This window comes from Lacerta agilis, chromosome 11 (assembly GCF_009819535.1).
Source record: "Lacerta agilis isolate rLacAgi1 chromosome 11, rLacAgi1.pri, whole genome shotgun sequence".
In the NCBI taxonomy this organism is placed as follows: Eukaryota; Metazoa; Chordata; class Lepidosauria; order Squamata; family Lacertidae; genus Lacerta; species Lacerta agilis.
In genome coordinates, this window is record NC_046322.1 from 60375243 (window position 1) to 60391771 (window position 16529).

Below are 16529 nucleotides of genomic sequence, written 5' to 3' on the forward strand. Positions count from 1 at the left end.
ATGTTTGAATTCCATAGCTCCTCTATTCACTTAGCACAGTTGGGGGAGGTGCACTATATTCCCTTAGTTAAGGATTCCCTAGGAAATGTGCTTTTCTCAGACAGGTAATAGGAAGTGGGATGGTTCAGATGTAAGCCACCAAGGTGAAGAAAGGACCTCTTAGCAATAGTAAATTAAGGAGCTTCACTAGATGTCTAACCTTCAGCACCAATATGCCAAGTGCACCTGAGTATGTCCTTTCAGCAGAAGTGTTCCCAGTTGTTTAGCTTCCATGTAACAGATTGCACAAGCTAACAAAAAGCGCCCTGTATTGCAGGGATTTTGGCCAGCTGGCAGTGGAGCTCCTGGACCAATCCTACAAGCAGGATGAGCAGCTGGCAATGAAACTGCTGACCTACGAGCTGAAGAACTGGAGCAATGCCACGTGCCTGCAACTCGCAGTGGCAGCCAAGCATCGCGATTTCATTGCTCACACTTGTAGCCAAATGCTGCTCACAGACATGTGGATGGGCAGACTCCGGATGCGCAAAAATTCCAGCCTAAAGGTCAGGACTGTTTTAAAATCATATCATAACTTCATGCTTAGGGAGAGGTTGTGCTGAATTAGCAGTAACAGCTTTGATCATGTAAAGCATTGATGGGGCCTTGTCCTGTTACTAGTAAGAGAGGCCCTCTGCAAATATTTCCACTTTAAACTCTAAAGGGACTTGTCGATGTAAGGCAAGGCTGGGCTCCTCCTTTTGAGCTCTCTACGGCCAGCCTCTGCTCCTGCTACCCCTGGCTGTGCCCACACAATGGGATTTTGCACCAGCCCCTGGAGAGTCATTTTGAAACCCACATGCATGAGTATCAGATTATTGGATGGCCCAAAGAGAACATGTAATTTGAAACTATATAAGCAACTGGCATAATCATAACCTGTTAATTGTGATGATTATTGTTATCATTATTATTGCTTTAGGTAATTCTAGGAATTCTACTTCCTCCTTCAATTCTCAGCTTGGAGTTCAAGAACAAAGATGACATGCCTTACATGTCTCAGGCTCAAGAGATCCAACTTCAAGAAAAAGAGCCAGAGGAACCAGAAAAACCAGTGAAAGAAAAAGAAGAGGAGGACATGGAACTCACAGTAAGGGAACACATTGCTGGAAGTGGTTTGCACAGCCATAACCCCCCCCCCATACCATTTCCACTTCGGTATGTGTTAGGGGAGGGGTCACCAACCTTTCAGGGTCCTTGGGCACAATTGCAGACCGCAGAAACACATAATGCCCCACAACTGTTCCATTGGCCACAATAGATCACTTTTTTCCAAGCTTAATTTCAGCAGAGGAGCAGCCCCTGTGACTGCCATGTTGTTGAACCCTCTATTAAGGAGTGTCATGTTTTTAGGGAGCCCAATCCACCCAGAACCTCTCTTGAGATACCCTGTTGAAAGTAACCATGGTTGAGTATAAGCCGTGCGGTATAGTTTGTGGCCAGGAAGAATTTCTAGAGTCAAATGAGGTAACGAATTACAGAAGTTCCATTTTGCTTCTGGGGAAACAATGCATTGTTTATCTTACCAAGGTAGGTGACGAGGCTGGCCAGTTTCTACCATTGGTTGTGCCTTGACTTCAATAGCACACGACTATGGCTGATCATGCTTTTGTAAAGGACACCGTTATACAGACATCCTACTTTCAAGGATTATGGAAGGTACAGACTATCAGCAGTGGAAGACTCTCCCCAAATACAATAATTATTTACTATTATTTCTGCAAAGCCTGGGTGAAACATACAATGATTTACAAAAAAAGATGTCACAGCAATATTTTAGATGTGGTGTGTCATTTTGTTATTCTCAAGTTTAAAACTAAATACAATTGTTAATGAAAGACTGTACAGTGGAACCCCGGGTTACGCACGCGATCCGTTCCAGGTCACCGTGCGTAACGTGGGCGTGCGTAACTCGAACGCACATTTAAAAAAAACCACGAAAAACTGGAAGCCGCATGATTTCAGCGCTTGTGCGCATGTGAGAAGTGCGCAGAAGCGTTCTGCACATCTGGCGGTTGCACGCGCTCCCGCGTGCTCCAGAAAACACTTCTGGGGGCGGGAGTGCGTATCCCGAACGTACACAACATGGAGCATACACAATATGAGGTATGACTGTATCTGTAAGCAACTGTATGTTAAAGCTGCTTACTGTTGTAAGGTAACAAAAGTGTTTATCTCCAGCTGTTGCTGTTATACTTAGCAAATGCATTGTTCCTAACATTTTTTGCATTTCTTGTCCACTCCATCTCAAGGACTGAGATACAAGCTAAAAACCACACCTCCAATTAAATTACGCTTAAGTGGTCATATCCTTGACCAATATTCATTTTACTCTCGCCACCAAAAAACAAAAACAAAACACCAGTTGAGATGCTAGGGCTTGCAACTCCAGCATCTTGGGGGAAAGTTGGGGCTCAGGATCGCATAAGCCTCTATGAAGTTTTATCAAATAAAGTGAGCTGTCAAGGGCAATTAAGTTGCTGTTAAGAGTTGGAGACAAAAACAGGAACTTAATAGTTTCACTTGGTGATAGGTCCACATTTAGCATTATAGTGATCATTAAACAATCTGGAATATCTTTCTATGAGTTTTTCATAGATAGGTTAAGGAACCACTCATTAGACAAGTTTTAGGATTTCCTGTTTTCAGTTGGAAGCTGGAATGCACGACCCTTTTGAGGATCAATATATGGAAATGAGGGGGTTCTTACAGCTGCTTCTGTTGCCTGACAATCCACTTACAATATTATGGGACAGCTTATTGAATAGATTGTAAATTGTTCTTTATTGGTCTTATTTATTATCTTTAGTAGGTGCCTTCTGCATAGTTTTATTTTATTTTATTTTCTCTCCTCTGATGTTTATTTGCTTTTCTTAAACATTTTAGAAGCACACATTATATAACAGCTGCTTATGATGGCAAACATTTAGTGAGACGTCCCTTTGAAGTCAACACTGACTAAATATTCATGTGTGACTTTGCCCTGCTAATTTCAAATGAATTTATTGTATGTGCAATAGAGAATCAAACCAGTTAAACCAATAAAAAGCCTCCTGGGTTTCTGCTGGCATAAGACATCACAAGCATTTTTTTATTTTATCATAGCTACTTACTGGTCTCTTGGTGCCCATATTCATATTTTTTTAAGGTTTACTTCATTAAATTTTGTTAAAAATTAGGCTGTTTCCTACAGGCCATCAGCAAGAGCTGTCCCCAAGATCTTATCTGCGGGCAAGCAGAAGGCTCTGCCTACAAGACCCAAAATTCAGGGAAGCAGAAGACGCTAGGCACAAGATCAGCCTACAGGACCCCTATGCAGGCAAGATCCTGGACACTGGAAAAAGAGGAAAAGATCAGAAGCCAGTTTAAGATTGACAGGTTGTTTTCCTCTGAAATGAACTTGTTCTTCTTTAATTGTAATTAATTACTGCTGGCTTCTGATCAATGACTAAAGTGCTTATTCAAATCCAATAAGCACAGATACAATGTAGTGAATAACAATTACCCTCTCTTTGGATGCCCTGTTCCAACACTATATTTTCCTCTAGTAGCAGCACAGGGCACTGTAATGTCTTGTCTTGTCTCTGTGTCTTTCTTTAGAGAAATAGCATGGTTTTCCGTGTTCCCTCCTCTCCAACATCTGATCTTGGTCTTTGCCTTCAGCCTGGGTTCTTTTCCTTCTACCTTCTAACATTATTATTATTAGTAGTATATATTTATTTATGCCCTGCATTTTTACCTGGCAGGGACTCAAGGCAGCTTACAGATAAAATACGAACATCTAAAAACATGGATGTTGTTCTAAAAACATGGATGTTCCATCGAGTGAAAACCATCATTCAAACAATTAAACAACAATTTGTTTTTGTTTCTTAGTATGTTATGCATTTTTGTGTTTTTATATTGTAAATTGCCCTGAGATCCTCAGGTGCAGGGTGATATAGAAATTTAACAAATAAATTTTATACACACACACACACACACACACAGAGAGAGAGAGAGAGAGAGAGAGAGAGAGAGAGAAAATTACAATAACACAGCATGGCACACCCAGTGCTTACGGTATATCTCTAAGGATTCTGTGTGCACTCAAATTCTTTGCAGTAAACTGCAGAGGACTCAAGTGACTTCCAGGAGCCTTCAGTTCTACAATGCATAATACTGGATTTCTCTGATGTTGTGAATTTATTATTTCATTGTTCATATGCTAAAATGAACAAAAAGTACACCCAACACTGTATATTGCTAGCAGGAAAAGAGTGGAGGAAGAAATGAGTGCTGGGCAATCAGCCGGAAAGTCAGGCTGGCTGCAAAGGAAGCAGGAGATAATAAACTAGAAGGCAGGAGGTGGGTGCCACAGGGAAATTTTCAGCGCAAGCAGACCCGCTGCCACGCTGCATGTAACTGCTCACGCCCAGGGATGGGATCATTATGCCTGCCACAGTGACAGACAAGTCCCTATATATATAGCACAAGTTCATTTCCCCCCAAATACGTTACCGATAGGTGCCTGGTGCATTATTGCATGACTCAGCCTGACTCGTGATAAATCAGTTACGTTCAAAAAAACAGAAAAAACAGAAGCCACCTACATATAGCAGCCTCCTAGCAAATTATCACCCCTTTCCATCCTTTTTACCCTTTGGCAGAGAGAACAATTATTCTGCATGTTGCAAACCATTTGCTGTTTTAGCTTCTACCTACAGTGTTTGTGAACAGTAAGAATATTATGAACTAACAACCATGAAAGGAACATTCATGGTTCTTAGGTTGAGCTTCTAGTCCAAACCCTGGCAGTTTTGCAATTATTTGTCATTTGTGAGTGTGGGTAGACATTTGTGCTCAGTGGCCTACAGTTACTTCAGAGCAATTATAGCATGAAATACTCTGATAAAGACGACGACGTCAGAAATAGAGCAGGAGCCCAGAAAAGGGCCAATGGAGCAGGCAGACATTTCAGTCTGAGCTTGGTTTGTTTTTTAGTTAACAGATTCCATTAATTCCCTTTAATAAACAAAAGTTCCAGCAATTAGAGTACATTATCTTCAACTCTGTTTCTGTCACAGCGGGTCCGAGAAGGAATACCTCCAAGGGCAAAGAGCACCATCAGCACCCAGTCCGTTGTACAGCTTGTGCAAGATTGCAAAAGCCAGGAGTAGAAGGGGAAGTGGAGGATTTAGGGGAGGGCGACCAGTTTGTGTCAAGTACGGGAGTTCCCTTCTCCTTTCTGGTTGCTCTCAGATAAGAATTAATAAGCATTCAGGAAATTTATAGTCTTTCTATTACAGTAGCATGTTGCGAGCACAGACACACAACTCTCTGCAAGCATAGCAGTTGCTCACTCTGACTCCTCCACTCCACTTCCGCAGCAAGAAGCGCGCCAGTGGGGTGTCCACACACACACACCCCGCATTTCCTTTGTTCTCTGACACGTGGGGGGGGGCTTCCCCTCCACTCTCGATTGATGTATCACCCAGCTGTTCCTTCCCTTCTGGTTGCTTAGTTACTATCTCAAAGCTGGGGAGCTCCTCTCTCAGTTGTGCAGCCTGTGTCTGCCTGCTTCTGGAGACTCTGGAAGCGGGGGGGGGGGGATATTACCCCTCCTCTTCCGTTAGGATCTGATCTTCCTACAATTGTATCCCCCACTCTTCCAATCCAGACCAGCCCCTGACAGTTTGGTTGCACTGGGCACAGAGCCTCAGGGAGCCGCGGGGAACACCACAACTATTATTTAAAATAGAGTGCGAGAGGCACCAAATTTTGGCGTTGCACAGGGTGCTGCTGAAATGTGAGATCCCAAGATCCGCCACTGTTAATGGAAGGGCTCAATGGTGGAGTATCTGCTTTGTGTTCAGATGATCCCTGGTTCAATCCCTCACATTTCCAGATGCCTGAAATACTGGAGGAACGTTGCCGGTGTAATAAACAAAAATCTGCCCTCATTCCCTTATGGGGTACACAAGAGCCCTCGTAGAGTCCATTGCAGGTTCTCCATCGGTAGAAGTAAATAACAGAGGCCAACCAGAGAAGATTGAGAAGCAAAGCAGCTAGTAAGCTTGATCTTTATTAAGGCTGTTGCAACAGGGTGTTTGCCTCACACACAGGAGAGTAGGGGAAAGACCTAGAACAAAGGAGCACCTCCCCTTATATAGAAATTTGACATTGCCCCCGCTGCCGTTCAAGACCACCCCCAGAAACATCATACAAACATCACAGAAGGGGTGTAACCCAGGACCACCACCCCCTGATACATCATACCTACATCACAGAAAAATGAGGTCTCCAACAGGTTGTTTTTCTCCTGCCTGCCAGTTTATATGATAATGCCTTATGTGATTGCCTTTCTGGGTAGCCCCATTCCTTTGAGATTGTCACGGCTTCTCTTGCCTTTGATGTTGCTGTGAGTAACGGCCGGCTCAAGCGTTGAGCTTTAAAAGCTGTTTATTAGACATTGGTAATTACAGAGTGATAAATCATGACTGCACTCCTAGCTAACAAACTTCCGGACTAGAGTCCTCGCGCCTTTTCCAGCAGAGGAAGTTTCTGGTCGCCCTGAAATGACGTCTGAACCTCCGTCTCCCCCTTTGTTCCCTCCCCTGTCTGCTACTGACATCGTGCGTGCTTTCTCTTTCTTCCTGAGACGTTTGCTGATGGGGGCTGGGGGATGAGGAAGTATCTGTAGTTATTATTGGTAATTGCTCTCTATATTTACTCTCCTCCCCCTGACTGGCTGAATTCCAACTTTCTCTCTCTGCTCTTTCAACTGTGCTCTCCCCCCTCACTTCCCGAGCAATGCTTGGCTCCCTGACAGAGATGGTAAATACTTAGTTCCTGAATCTCTTACACATATTGAGAGTGTGCTCTGTGAAGAAACTGAGTCACTAATACTCCGACAGTTGTTCCCACCGTTCTTTCAGCAAAAACTGACATAAACCTCCAGTTTCACAAAAAGTGGATTTGGCTCTAGGTTACCTCAGGGCACTTTAGCTAAAGCCTCTTACCACCAGTGGGGGTCTCCCTCTCATGGATCTCTACTGCTCCAGTTAGCCTCTCCCTCAGGCAACTTTGTGGCTTTCTTGGTTTCACTGACTAGCCCTTTGTATCTCAGAAGTATTTAGAACTAGCTTCCATTCCTGTCCCAGGGAAGCTTGGTTCTCTTCCTAGTCACCCAACTGGAAGAATTGTCACACCGCTAGAGCCAATTGACATGTAAGCACATTTAACTTTATTTATTAACCAGAGAACATGGATTTCACCGGTATCTTAAAGCGCATTACTTTCTTTATGAGACACAGACTTGATAATGCATCCCATCCCTCCTAACCTAACCTCCCACTTCTCCACTAACCTTCCCAACTGTCCTCTTCCCCCCAACTGCCACCTCCCAACGGTTGTTTCCCTTTTGTTCTCCAACACAATCTAGTTCCGCCTCCCAGAGAACACCTGCCTATCATTGGAGGGATATTTTAACCCCCAATGTACCGGAATCCTCAGCAGACACTAATCCGCCACATGCTCAGCTTAACAGATACTTGCCAGACTGCATTTACAGGGAGGTGTAAGTCCCAAAGAGAATTGGGAAGCTTTTCCTATTGTCTTCTCTTCTTGCAGAGAAATACTTGGTCAGTTGGGAGTCAAAATGGTGCTGCTTCAGACATGTGGCCCATACATTCATGTACATGTTTGCTTGGTACACTTATGAACATATATATATATATATATATATATATATATATATATATATATATATATGACCTTAATATTCTTACAACACTGGTCAGGGTAGAGAAAACTGAGCTGGACAGCCTATTGATTCCATATAAGCCAGCTTTCTGGGTTTCCCTCTTTTGTGGAACAAGTCCCCAGCCTTTCCAAGCAATGTTCATGATTAACTGTTTACATGTATTAACTGTGTAATTGTCAGGGTCTGAAGGGGAAGGCTGGGGATCGCCCCCCCCTTGCTTCCCTTGGAGGAGGGGGGAGGGGGAATCAGGGCCCCTTCTCCAGTAGTTTCAAGAAAAGAGGGAGACAGGATTGAATTGCAACAGAACTCAGAGCTGCCACGTTAGGAGGTGTTAGGATAAGGAGGGGGAGGGGGAGAATTGCCAGCAGAGAGGTCCTTGGAAAGCGTAGGAGAGCCACCGTCCTCACGAACGTGCCACTCACTTAAAATTCAAGAGCAAAGGGTTCAAAGATGTTTGACTCCTGAGGCCACCCATAGGGCCACAGGCTGGTGCTGGGGAAAGAAGGGGAAGAGCTCAGAGTGAGCAGCGTCACTATGGAGTTTAGGACAAGATTCTTTGTCTTGCACCACAAGAACTGAATAAAACCATTAATACAAGCTTTGTTGCTTCTGCCTTGATCCTTGATGCTGCCAGGCGAGGATAGCATAGGTTGATATTCCATGTACAGTGGTACCTCTGGTTAAGTACTTAATTCATTCCGGAGGTCTGTTCTTAACCTGAAACTGTTCTTAACCTGAAGCACCACTTTAGCTAATGGACCTCCCGCTGCCGCTATGCCGCCAGAGCATGATTTCTGTTCTTATCCTGAAGCAAAGTTCTCAACCTGAAGCGTTATTTCTGGGTTAGCGGAGTTTGTAACCTGAAGCATATGTAACCCAATGTACCACTGTATGTTACTGACACCATTTGTTGGGGTGTGGGAGGAGGACCCCCAAACTATGCTTTGCCCTGGGCTTTGGATTACTTCTCTGCCACCCTCTCTGTAATCACAAAGGAATGGACTTCCTCCATAGAAGCAGCCTGGCTTGGAACGCCCTCCCTAAAGGGGCAGATCTGTCTTCCACTTTCTGGCACTCTTTCTGAAGCACACCAAAGCAAAAACCCCTGAAACGATTTGTGTTGAAGTAATGCATCCCCTTGTTCTTTTCAGTTCTGTGCTTTTTAATAGTTCTGCTCATGGTGATTTCTTGGGAAATGCTGGGTGCTGAAGCCCTCCTGCTCTGCCACATGCCCACTCACCCACTTCTGCCAAATCAGCTTTATGGGCAATTTCTGTGACTTGGAACCACAAGTGTGAAACTCTTCGTTTCATTCATCTTCACTCCCTGCCCACTACATTATCCTTCAGAAGTGGCAAAGCTCGCTTTCCTGGGGGCCACCTCTGCATTTTCATGCCTACATTGTCACCCAAAAACTACAAGAAGGAAAGCTCATTTACTTCTCCCCGCCACTGACAACTTTGAATGCAAAAACCTGCCCGTTTTAATTATGTTTAAATTGTTTTTAGTGCTTTTTATAATTCAATATTTCTTGTAAACTGCTTAGAGGTTTTACTACAATCAAGCAATATGTAATTTTTGTTAAATAAACAAACAACAATCAAACATACAGATACCTAGATAATAAACAGGATTCTCCCTCTTTCTTTCTTTCTTTCTTTCTTTCTTTCTTTCTTTCTTTCTGTACTTTTCTTTCTTTCTTTCTTTCTTTCTTTCTTTCTTTCTTTCTTTCTTTCTTTCTTGTGATTCAAACTCTTCTGAAAGTGCACAGAAGCTGAGCTGATGCCAAAGGGTAGTCTTTTGAAACAGTAGTACTCAAAGTGAGTAACAAATATTGTCAGTTTTGTGCTGCTTTCTGCCAGTTGAATCTGCCCATCTCTACTGTTGGCATCCCATTTAGAAAATTGGCTTTGCTTAGCTGTGCTGAGGGTGCCTCACCACAATGTGGAAACAGTTCTCTTTCAACACTTTTTTTTAGTAGAGTCCTATTGGCATGGGTGCACACATGCACTGGGGAACCATCAGGGCTCAAGCCCAATCCCCTGGGTTGCCTGGAATGGTAAATAGAATCCAGAAACCAATTGCCAGTAAAACAGGACATTTATTTAGGCAGTGCAAGGTTGGTGCAACACAACCTCAACCAGCAGGTAATTGAGAGGTGGCACACCAAGTATAAAAACAGCGGAAGCATTTGTACACTTACAAGCAAAGGGTAGTTTTGTCCACCTATGGCAACACTTCCTTCTACTGGCTTATACTGATTTAATCATGAGGCATAGCAACTTTCTTATCTCTTCCCCTGCAAACTGGATTTGGGTTTCCCTTATTTCAAAGCTAGTACAAGGCCACTAACGTTTGTAAGTGACAATAGGCCAAGAACTTTGTCAAAGAGGAACAGGGTGCAAGGGCTACAAAAACTCCCCTTGCTGAAGAGGATTTGCCACTACAACTGCCCCTTCGGCTTCCAGAATCTTTTCAGAATCCCTCATTAAGGAAACTTTTTAAATTTTATACTGAACTTGGTTTTGGCTCTCTAAATGCAATACATTTGGTTGCACATTGTTATTTTCACTCGCACTTCTTACCAAAAGATGATGCACTCACTGAAAGGTAATTGGGCATTTCCCCCCTCTTCTGCCTGGTGAATCTGAATCATGTTATGTTTACTACAGAAAAGCGTAACATCAAACCTTTTGTTTGATTTGCACAATTTCCTTCATATTTGGTGCTGGTAAATAACTGGAAACAGGTCCTAAGCTGAATTACAAGAGGCAAGGTGCCCTTCCCCTTGAACAGCAATCCAATACCTCTTTACTTACTGAGAAGGATTTCCCCCTGTGTTTACTGGCACTTACTCCCACGTAAGTGTGCATAGGGGGCCACTTTAGATCTAAATCAGCAAGAGAATGATCATTGTTACTAAACAAAATTCCTTCCAGTAGCACCTTAGAGACCAACTAACCTAGTTGGTCTTTAAGGTGCTACTGGAAGGAATTTTTTTATTTTTTTATTTTGTTTTGACTATGGCAGATCAACACGGCTACCTACCTGTAACTGAATCATTGTTAGCTACTGTTTTGAAATATTCAGGCATTCTAAAATATTAATTGAGGATGAAGAAACTGAGGGGATGCTCATCAAATCTGCAGGTGACACCAAACTGGGAGGGGTAGCTAAGGCACAGAAGACAGAATCAGGATTCAAAATAACCTTAACAGGTTGGAGAACTGGGCCCAAACTAACAAAATGAATTTCAGTAAGGACAAATGTACGGTTCTGCACTTAGAATGAACCAGATGCACAAATGTAAGATAAGGGACATCTGGCTTACTAGCCCTACATGTGAAAAGGATCTAGGGGTCTTAGCAGGCCACAAGGTTAACATGAGTCAACAGTGTGTTGCAGCAGCAAAAAAGAGCAAATGTTTTTCTAGGTTGCATCAACAGAGTCCAGATTAAGGGAAGTAATAGTACCATGCTATTCTTCCTTGGTCAGAATTCTGGGTGCTACAATTTAAGAAGGATGTTGACAAGTTGGAATGTGCAGAGGAGGGCAACTAGGATGGTCAAGGGTCTGGAAACTAAGCCTTATGAGGAGTGCTTGAAGGAGATGGGTATGTTTAGCATGGAAAAGAGGAGAGTGAAAGACGATATGATAGCCATCTTTAAATATCTCAAGGGCTGTCACATGGAGGATGGAGCAAGCTCGTTTTCCCCTGCTCCTGGAGGGTAGGAGTCGAACTTACAAAAAAGAAGATTCTGACTAAGCATCAGGAAGAATGTTTCTGACAGTAAGAGCTGTCTTACTTACTGTCTCACTTGAGAAGTTGTGGTCTCTCCTTCCTTGGAGATTTTAAAGCAGAAACTGGATGACCATCTGTCATGGATCTTTAGCTGAGATTCTTGCACTGTGCGGTTGAAATAGATGACTCTTGGGGTCCCTTCCAACTCTACAATTCTATGATCTGTTTTGTAATTCACTTATTTATATGGATTAGAGTCAGCTGAAAAGAAGCTTTAAAAGACTTGTGAACAAAATAAGTTCAATTAAATTAATCATTAAAGGTTAATGTGCCTAACAGCAAAGCAGGCAGCTCTGAAACGGAGCAATTCCTGCCTCTTTTGACGTGAATGCTCTGGTGAAATATGAAGTGCTAAAATGCACAGAAGCTACTTTAGTTTTCTAGAAGTCCTGGATCCTTCTACTGTGCTTGTTTGCCATAGAAAGGCTTGTTAGAACTGTATTGACTTGCTTGTTGACATTTTAAGTTCTCCCACCATTTTTTGTTTTAATTCTGCATTTAAAACAACTCTCATGTAGGCTCTAGGGCAACCTGAAAAGTATTAGGGGGTGAAGTCAAACCATTGTGTTAGCAGCACCCAAGTGACCTCCCCAGGACTCAGGACTTGGGCAATGTGTCTGGATGTCCTGGGTTGCCCAGATGACAAGGCCCCTCTCTCAGCCTCACTGATATGATCCAAAGGAAAGCAGAGCAATACATGTGGCACAAGCTTGGCTGCAGGAGTTGCCAGGTGGAGGCGTGCAAGGCATTAATCAACTGTCTTAGGGACTCCACTCGAGACTTGTGCAGGGTTTACTTCTTAGCCTTTTTTCTGCAAGGCAGCAGAGGTTTAGGATCAGAGTTTTCCTTCGCCTAGATTGGCACCCTCCCCAGGTTGATGAGCCCCACCTGCCCCTCACTTCCCTCCACAGCACATGCAGAAGCTTGACCGTTGGACCCACTCTTGATCTTGTCTGCTCCATCTGCCAGAGCCTCTCACCAAGGGTTTGAGACCCATTGGCTCCCCTCACCTGGTTGAGCCAGCCAGTCAAAGCTGCAGGTGGGAGCTGAGTGCAGGGTGGAAGTTAAAGGTGAGCAAAGTACCCCAGAAGGAGCACAATGTGTCCCCCAACAGAGGTACTAACCCTCCCCTACATACTCCCCTTATTACTTCAGTAATAAGATACTGAATTAGGAAATGCTGTTTTACTATCTAACTTTCCCACTCTCTTCAGTCTGCTGTCCCTCATGTTTGTTCCGATCCCAGCATCATAATTGTCAGTTTTGTGATCCTTAAATTCTTTATGCTATTTTTTCTATTTTAAAAGTTACCTATTATAAAGCAACAGGAGAAAACCATATCAGCAAGGAAAATAGTTAAGCTTTTTGTTTGTATAGTTGCTCTTAAAGAACTGAGATTCGTGAGTTGCATTTCTGTCTGTAGTTTCTGTTGAAGTGGTGTTGGTACAGCATTTGAAGATGCAATCAACGTTATGAATGGCAGCTTGAAATATACAAAAGTTAAAGGATGAATTTTCATGTTGCTCAATTATAGTTACCTGATTCTTATTGTAAGTTTGAAATGTCTGTGTGTGCTTTGCATTTGTTAGACAGTGTCCCATCAGTTGATGCAGTGAAACTGGATTGGGCAGCTGGCGATTAATCTATTATAGTCATTTTTGTTCTTTTTAACTGTAGGCAATGTTGGGACGTGGCAATGGGGAATCTTCAAGAAAGAAGGAGGAAGAGGAAGTTCAGAGCAGATACAGATTGATCCCCTTTGGGCGCAAGATCTATGAGTTCTACAATGCACCAATTGTTAAATTTTGGTTCTACACTGTAAGGAGCGACTATCATTTTGTCATCTGTCCCTAATGACACAAATTTGCAAAGGCACCCCTCATCAGTATGTCTATGTTGTCTAAGTGAAGCACTATTGTAATATCTAACTATGTGCAAGTAGATAATGCTATAAATATTGTAGAGAGTTTGCAGGAAGACACAAACTTTAGCCCTTCTGTATGTCACTTGATAGTTAAGAGAAACTAATGGGATATTTTAAAGAAGCTATGTATCAACATGAACATCTGGAGGACTAATGTGAAAACATTTCTTGAGACTTGTGGTCAATAGTCAACAGTTTAATGTACAATGCTTCTTCTGTTTCATGTGCCTGAAACATTACAGCACTTTCCTTATCCTCATCTCCTTATTTCGTTTACCCTGTTTTGTAAATGTTGTCCTATTGGCATAGGGTTTTCCTCCCCTCCCCTTTTTTCTTAGTTGTGATTAATTGAAAAATGGCTGTAAATAAGGTCAGAGGAAAAAATTAATTATGTAGATTTATGGCCCATATTGATACATTCATTGGTTTTGAGATTAGTGCCTATTGGTATGAACAGGTGGGGCCTGCAACGAAACATTGCTGTGTGGGGTGTTTCTGTTCACACTTCCGAGCACCACATTCCCATCCTAACACATTTGTCTGGTTCTCCACCCTCCCCAGTCATCATTCCAAGTCAGCTGAGGCTTGCAAAGTCCTCATCCTCATTAGGCTGTTGGGGGGGGGGGGTTTTCCCTCTGAGGGCTTTTCCCTAAAAAAAAAATAATGTATACTCCTGAAAATTTTGCAGCTTCCGAAGCCAGCTGGTACCGCCTTCTTGTGCATGTTTGGTAATTGTTGAGGCTCAAAAAGGACCAGCAGTCAGATAACTGAGATTACTATTGATCTATATAGACTACTTCCAATATTTGATACACTCTGAGGAAGCACTGCTATGCCATGTGCAGATTTAGCCATTCAGCTGGGCAGCTGTGAACATGCATTTCCTTGCAGACAAGGAGCTGAAGGAGATGTGGAAGCCCTGGCATGAATGAGGAGGTATTTTGTGGCATGCTTTGGCACTCCTGCATCCACAAAGAACGGCTGAACCAGAACATTGGCCTTCTGGCTGGAAATTGCACATGGCTCTTTTGTCTAGGAATAGAAAACTAGTATGGTTGAATTAAGTAGCCTAAGTAAGCTGAACATTTATACAATATCCAGGAAAACTGAGTTTATTTCTTTGCAGATGGCATACATTGGGTACCTGATGCTGTTCAATTATATTGTGTTGGTGAAGATGGATCGTTGGCCTTCCACACAGGAGTGGATTGTTATCTCATATATTTTCACAATGGGAATAGAGAAGATGAGAGAGGTAATATATTTAATTGGGGAATTGGCATGTGGGGGGGGGAGCACTGTGCTCCCAATCTCATCTCATCTCCCATGGCTGTTTTCTAAAAATAACACCTTTTGAGATCTCCTGCATTGCATGTCTAGTTGCGTTGTAAGATCACAAAGTAGATTGTTCTGACTAGTACAATTAATACTGACTTAATGCTTTCTATTGTACACAATGATTTATAGAGTAACATCCGCACACTCAGACACATGATTCCTAACTTGATGCAATTACAGTATATGGTAGAACATATAAATGCACACTTGCATTCTCCTCCCACTCACAAAGGTTTGTGGAGCAACAATAAATTTCAGCCTTTGGTTCCAGAAATCCACACTTGAGCTCTTCAGCTTGAAATATGATGCTCAGAATGTATGATGATCACCCTTAAATTGTTTGTTGTATAGTAACAGTGCAGAAAATAATATTCATCACATCCACAAGAGGGCTCTTCAGCATTGAATAAGGCCTCCAAAACTTCAAGAGAGTTGACTTGTGATACTGATGTTCAATTTTCAAACAATCCATTGGATTATTGCCTATTTTTTGTTTAATTTTATTCCAACTGTACTTTGGGGAGGAAGCTTGTTGATATATAAATATGACTGTCTAGGGAAGGGTGTGAAATATGAGTCATTCTCTGTGAATGTTCTCAAGTCACTGATATTTATATTTCAACAAGCGTTTTTTTCAAAAATTATTTACAAATGGAATAAAATTAAATAAAAAGGAATAGAATAATGTATATAAAAATAATAAAGAAGGCAATAAAAAACATAATAAATAGATGTTATGTGGTTCCAGGGGTGAATACTCAGAACATGCTCTTAAAAAATACAGAACAGATCTTTGTGCTAATTTTTTTAAATATATTTATATTAAAGATTTCTTAGTTTACAAAAAGACATGCATTGTCTCTTTTATCAAGTTGTGCTTTCTACAGATCAGTTTCATTTCTTGTGAGACATTAGTGTTGCATGCAGTATTAGGTTAGAAGGGAAGAGGGGGAGGGGGAATGGTGTATGTGTGGGGTGTTGTGTCAGCGTTACTTTCATGGGTTCTCTTACTATTCACTTGTTGTATTTCCTTGGTGGTGACAGAGGTTGGGGGTGGCTTAGGGTATGGCTAGTTGTCTCTGGTTGGCTGTAGTGAGATTCAGTTCCAGGTAGGTAGCCGTGTTGGTCTGCCGTAGTCGAAACAAACAAACAAAAATTCCTTCCAGTTGCACCTTAGAGACCAACAAAGTTTGTTCTTGGTATGAGCTTTTGTGTGCATGCACACTTCTTCAGATACACTGAAACAGAAGTCACCAGACCCTTAAATATAGTGAGGGAGTGGGGAGGGGTATTACTCAAAAGGGTGGTGGGAATGGGGGATTGGCTGATAGGTGTCGGAAACCTGTAGAGATTTGTTTTTGTGTGTGAGCAGGGTGTGAGTGTGCATTTTTGAATCAGGCTAGCCAGATTGATTCGTATGCTGTTGGCAAATTCTTGTCGTCTTGTTAGGCTGTGTATGTGATAAAGGGGAGTGAAGGTGTCTTCTTCTATTTGTCAGTTTCAGTTTATTGGTTAGTTTTTCTAATAAGGCTGTTTCCCATACTATTTGATACCATTGGCCCATGCTTACTCCTGACAGGTCTCTCCAGTGTCTGGCTATGATGTTTCTGGCTGCTGAGAATAGGTGGGTTATGAGCTCTTTGTGGTGTAAGTGGGCATTATTATGTTGGAAGATGTTTAGT

The 16529-nt window shown here is 42.4% G+C and overlaps 1 protein-coding gene across 1 annotated transcript in view; it reads left to right on the forward strand.

Moving 5' to 3' along the window:
- Nucleotides 1–16529, forward strand: part of TRPM3 (transient receptor potential cation channel subfamily M member 3) — a 138282-nt gene that overhangs the window by 86324 nt on the left and 35429 nt on the right. The window contains exons 15-19 of the mRNA XM_033163651.1: nucleotides 317–545; nucleotides 962–1129; nucleotides 3233–3358; nucleotides 13263–13403; nucleotides 14636–14764. Coding sequence (XP_033019542.1) covers nucleotides 317–545; nucleotides 962–1129; nucleotides 3233–3358; nucleotides 13263–13403; nucleotides 14636–14764 — 793 coding nt within the window. The remainder of the gene's footprint in view (nucleotides 1–316; nucleotides 546–961; nucleotides 1130–3232; nucleotides 3359–13262; nucleotides 13404–14635; nucleotides 14765–16529) is intronic.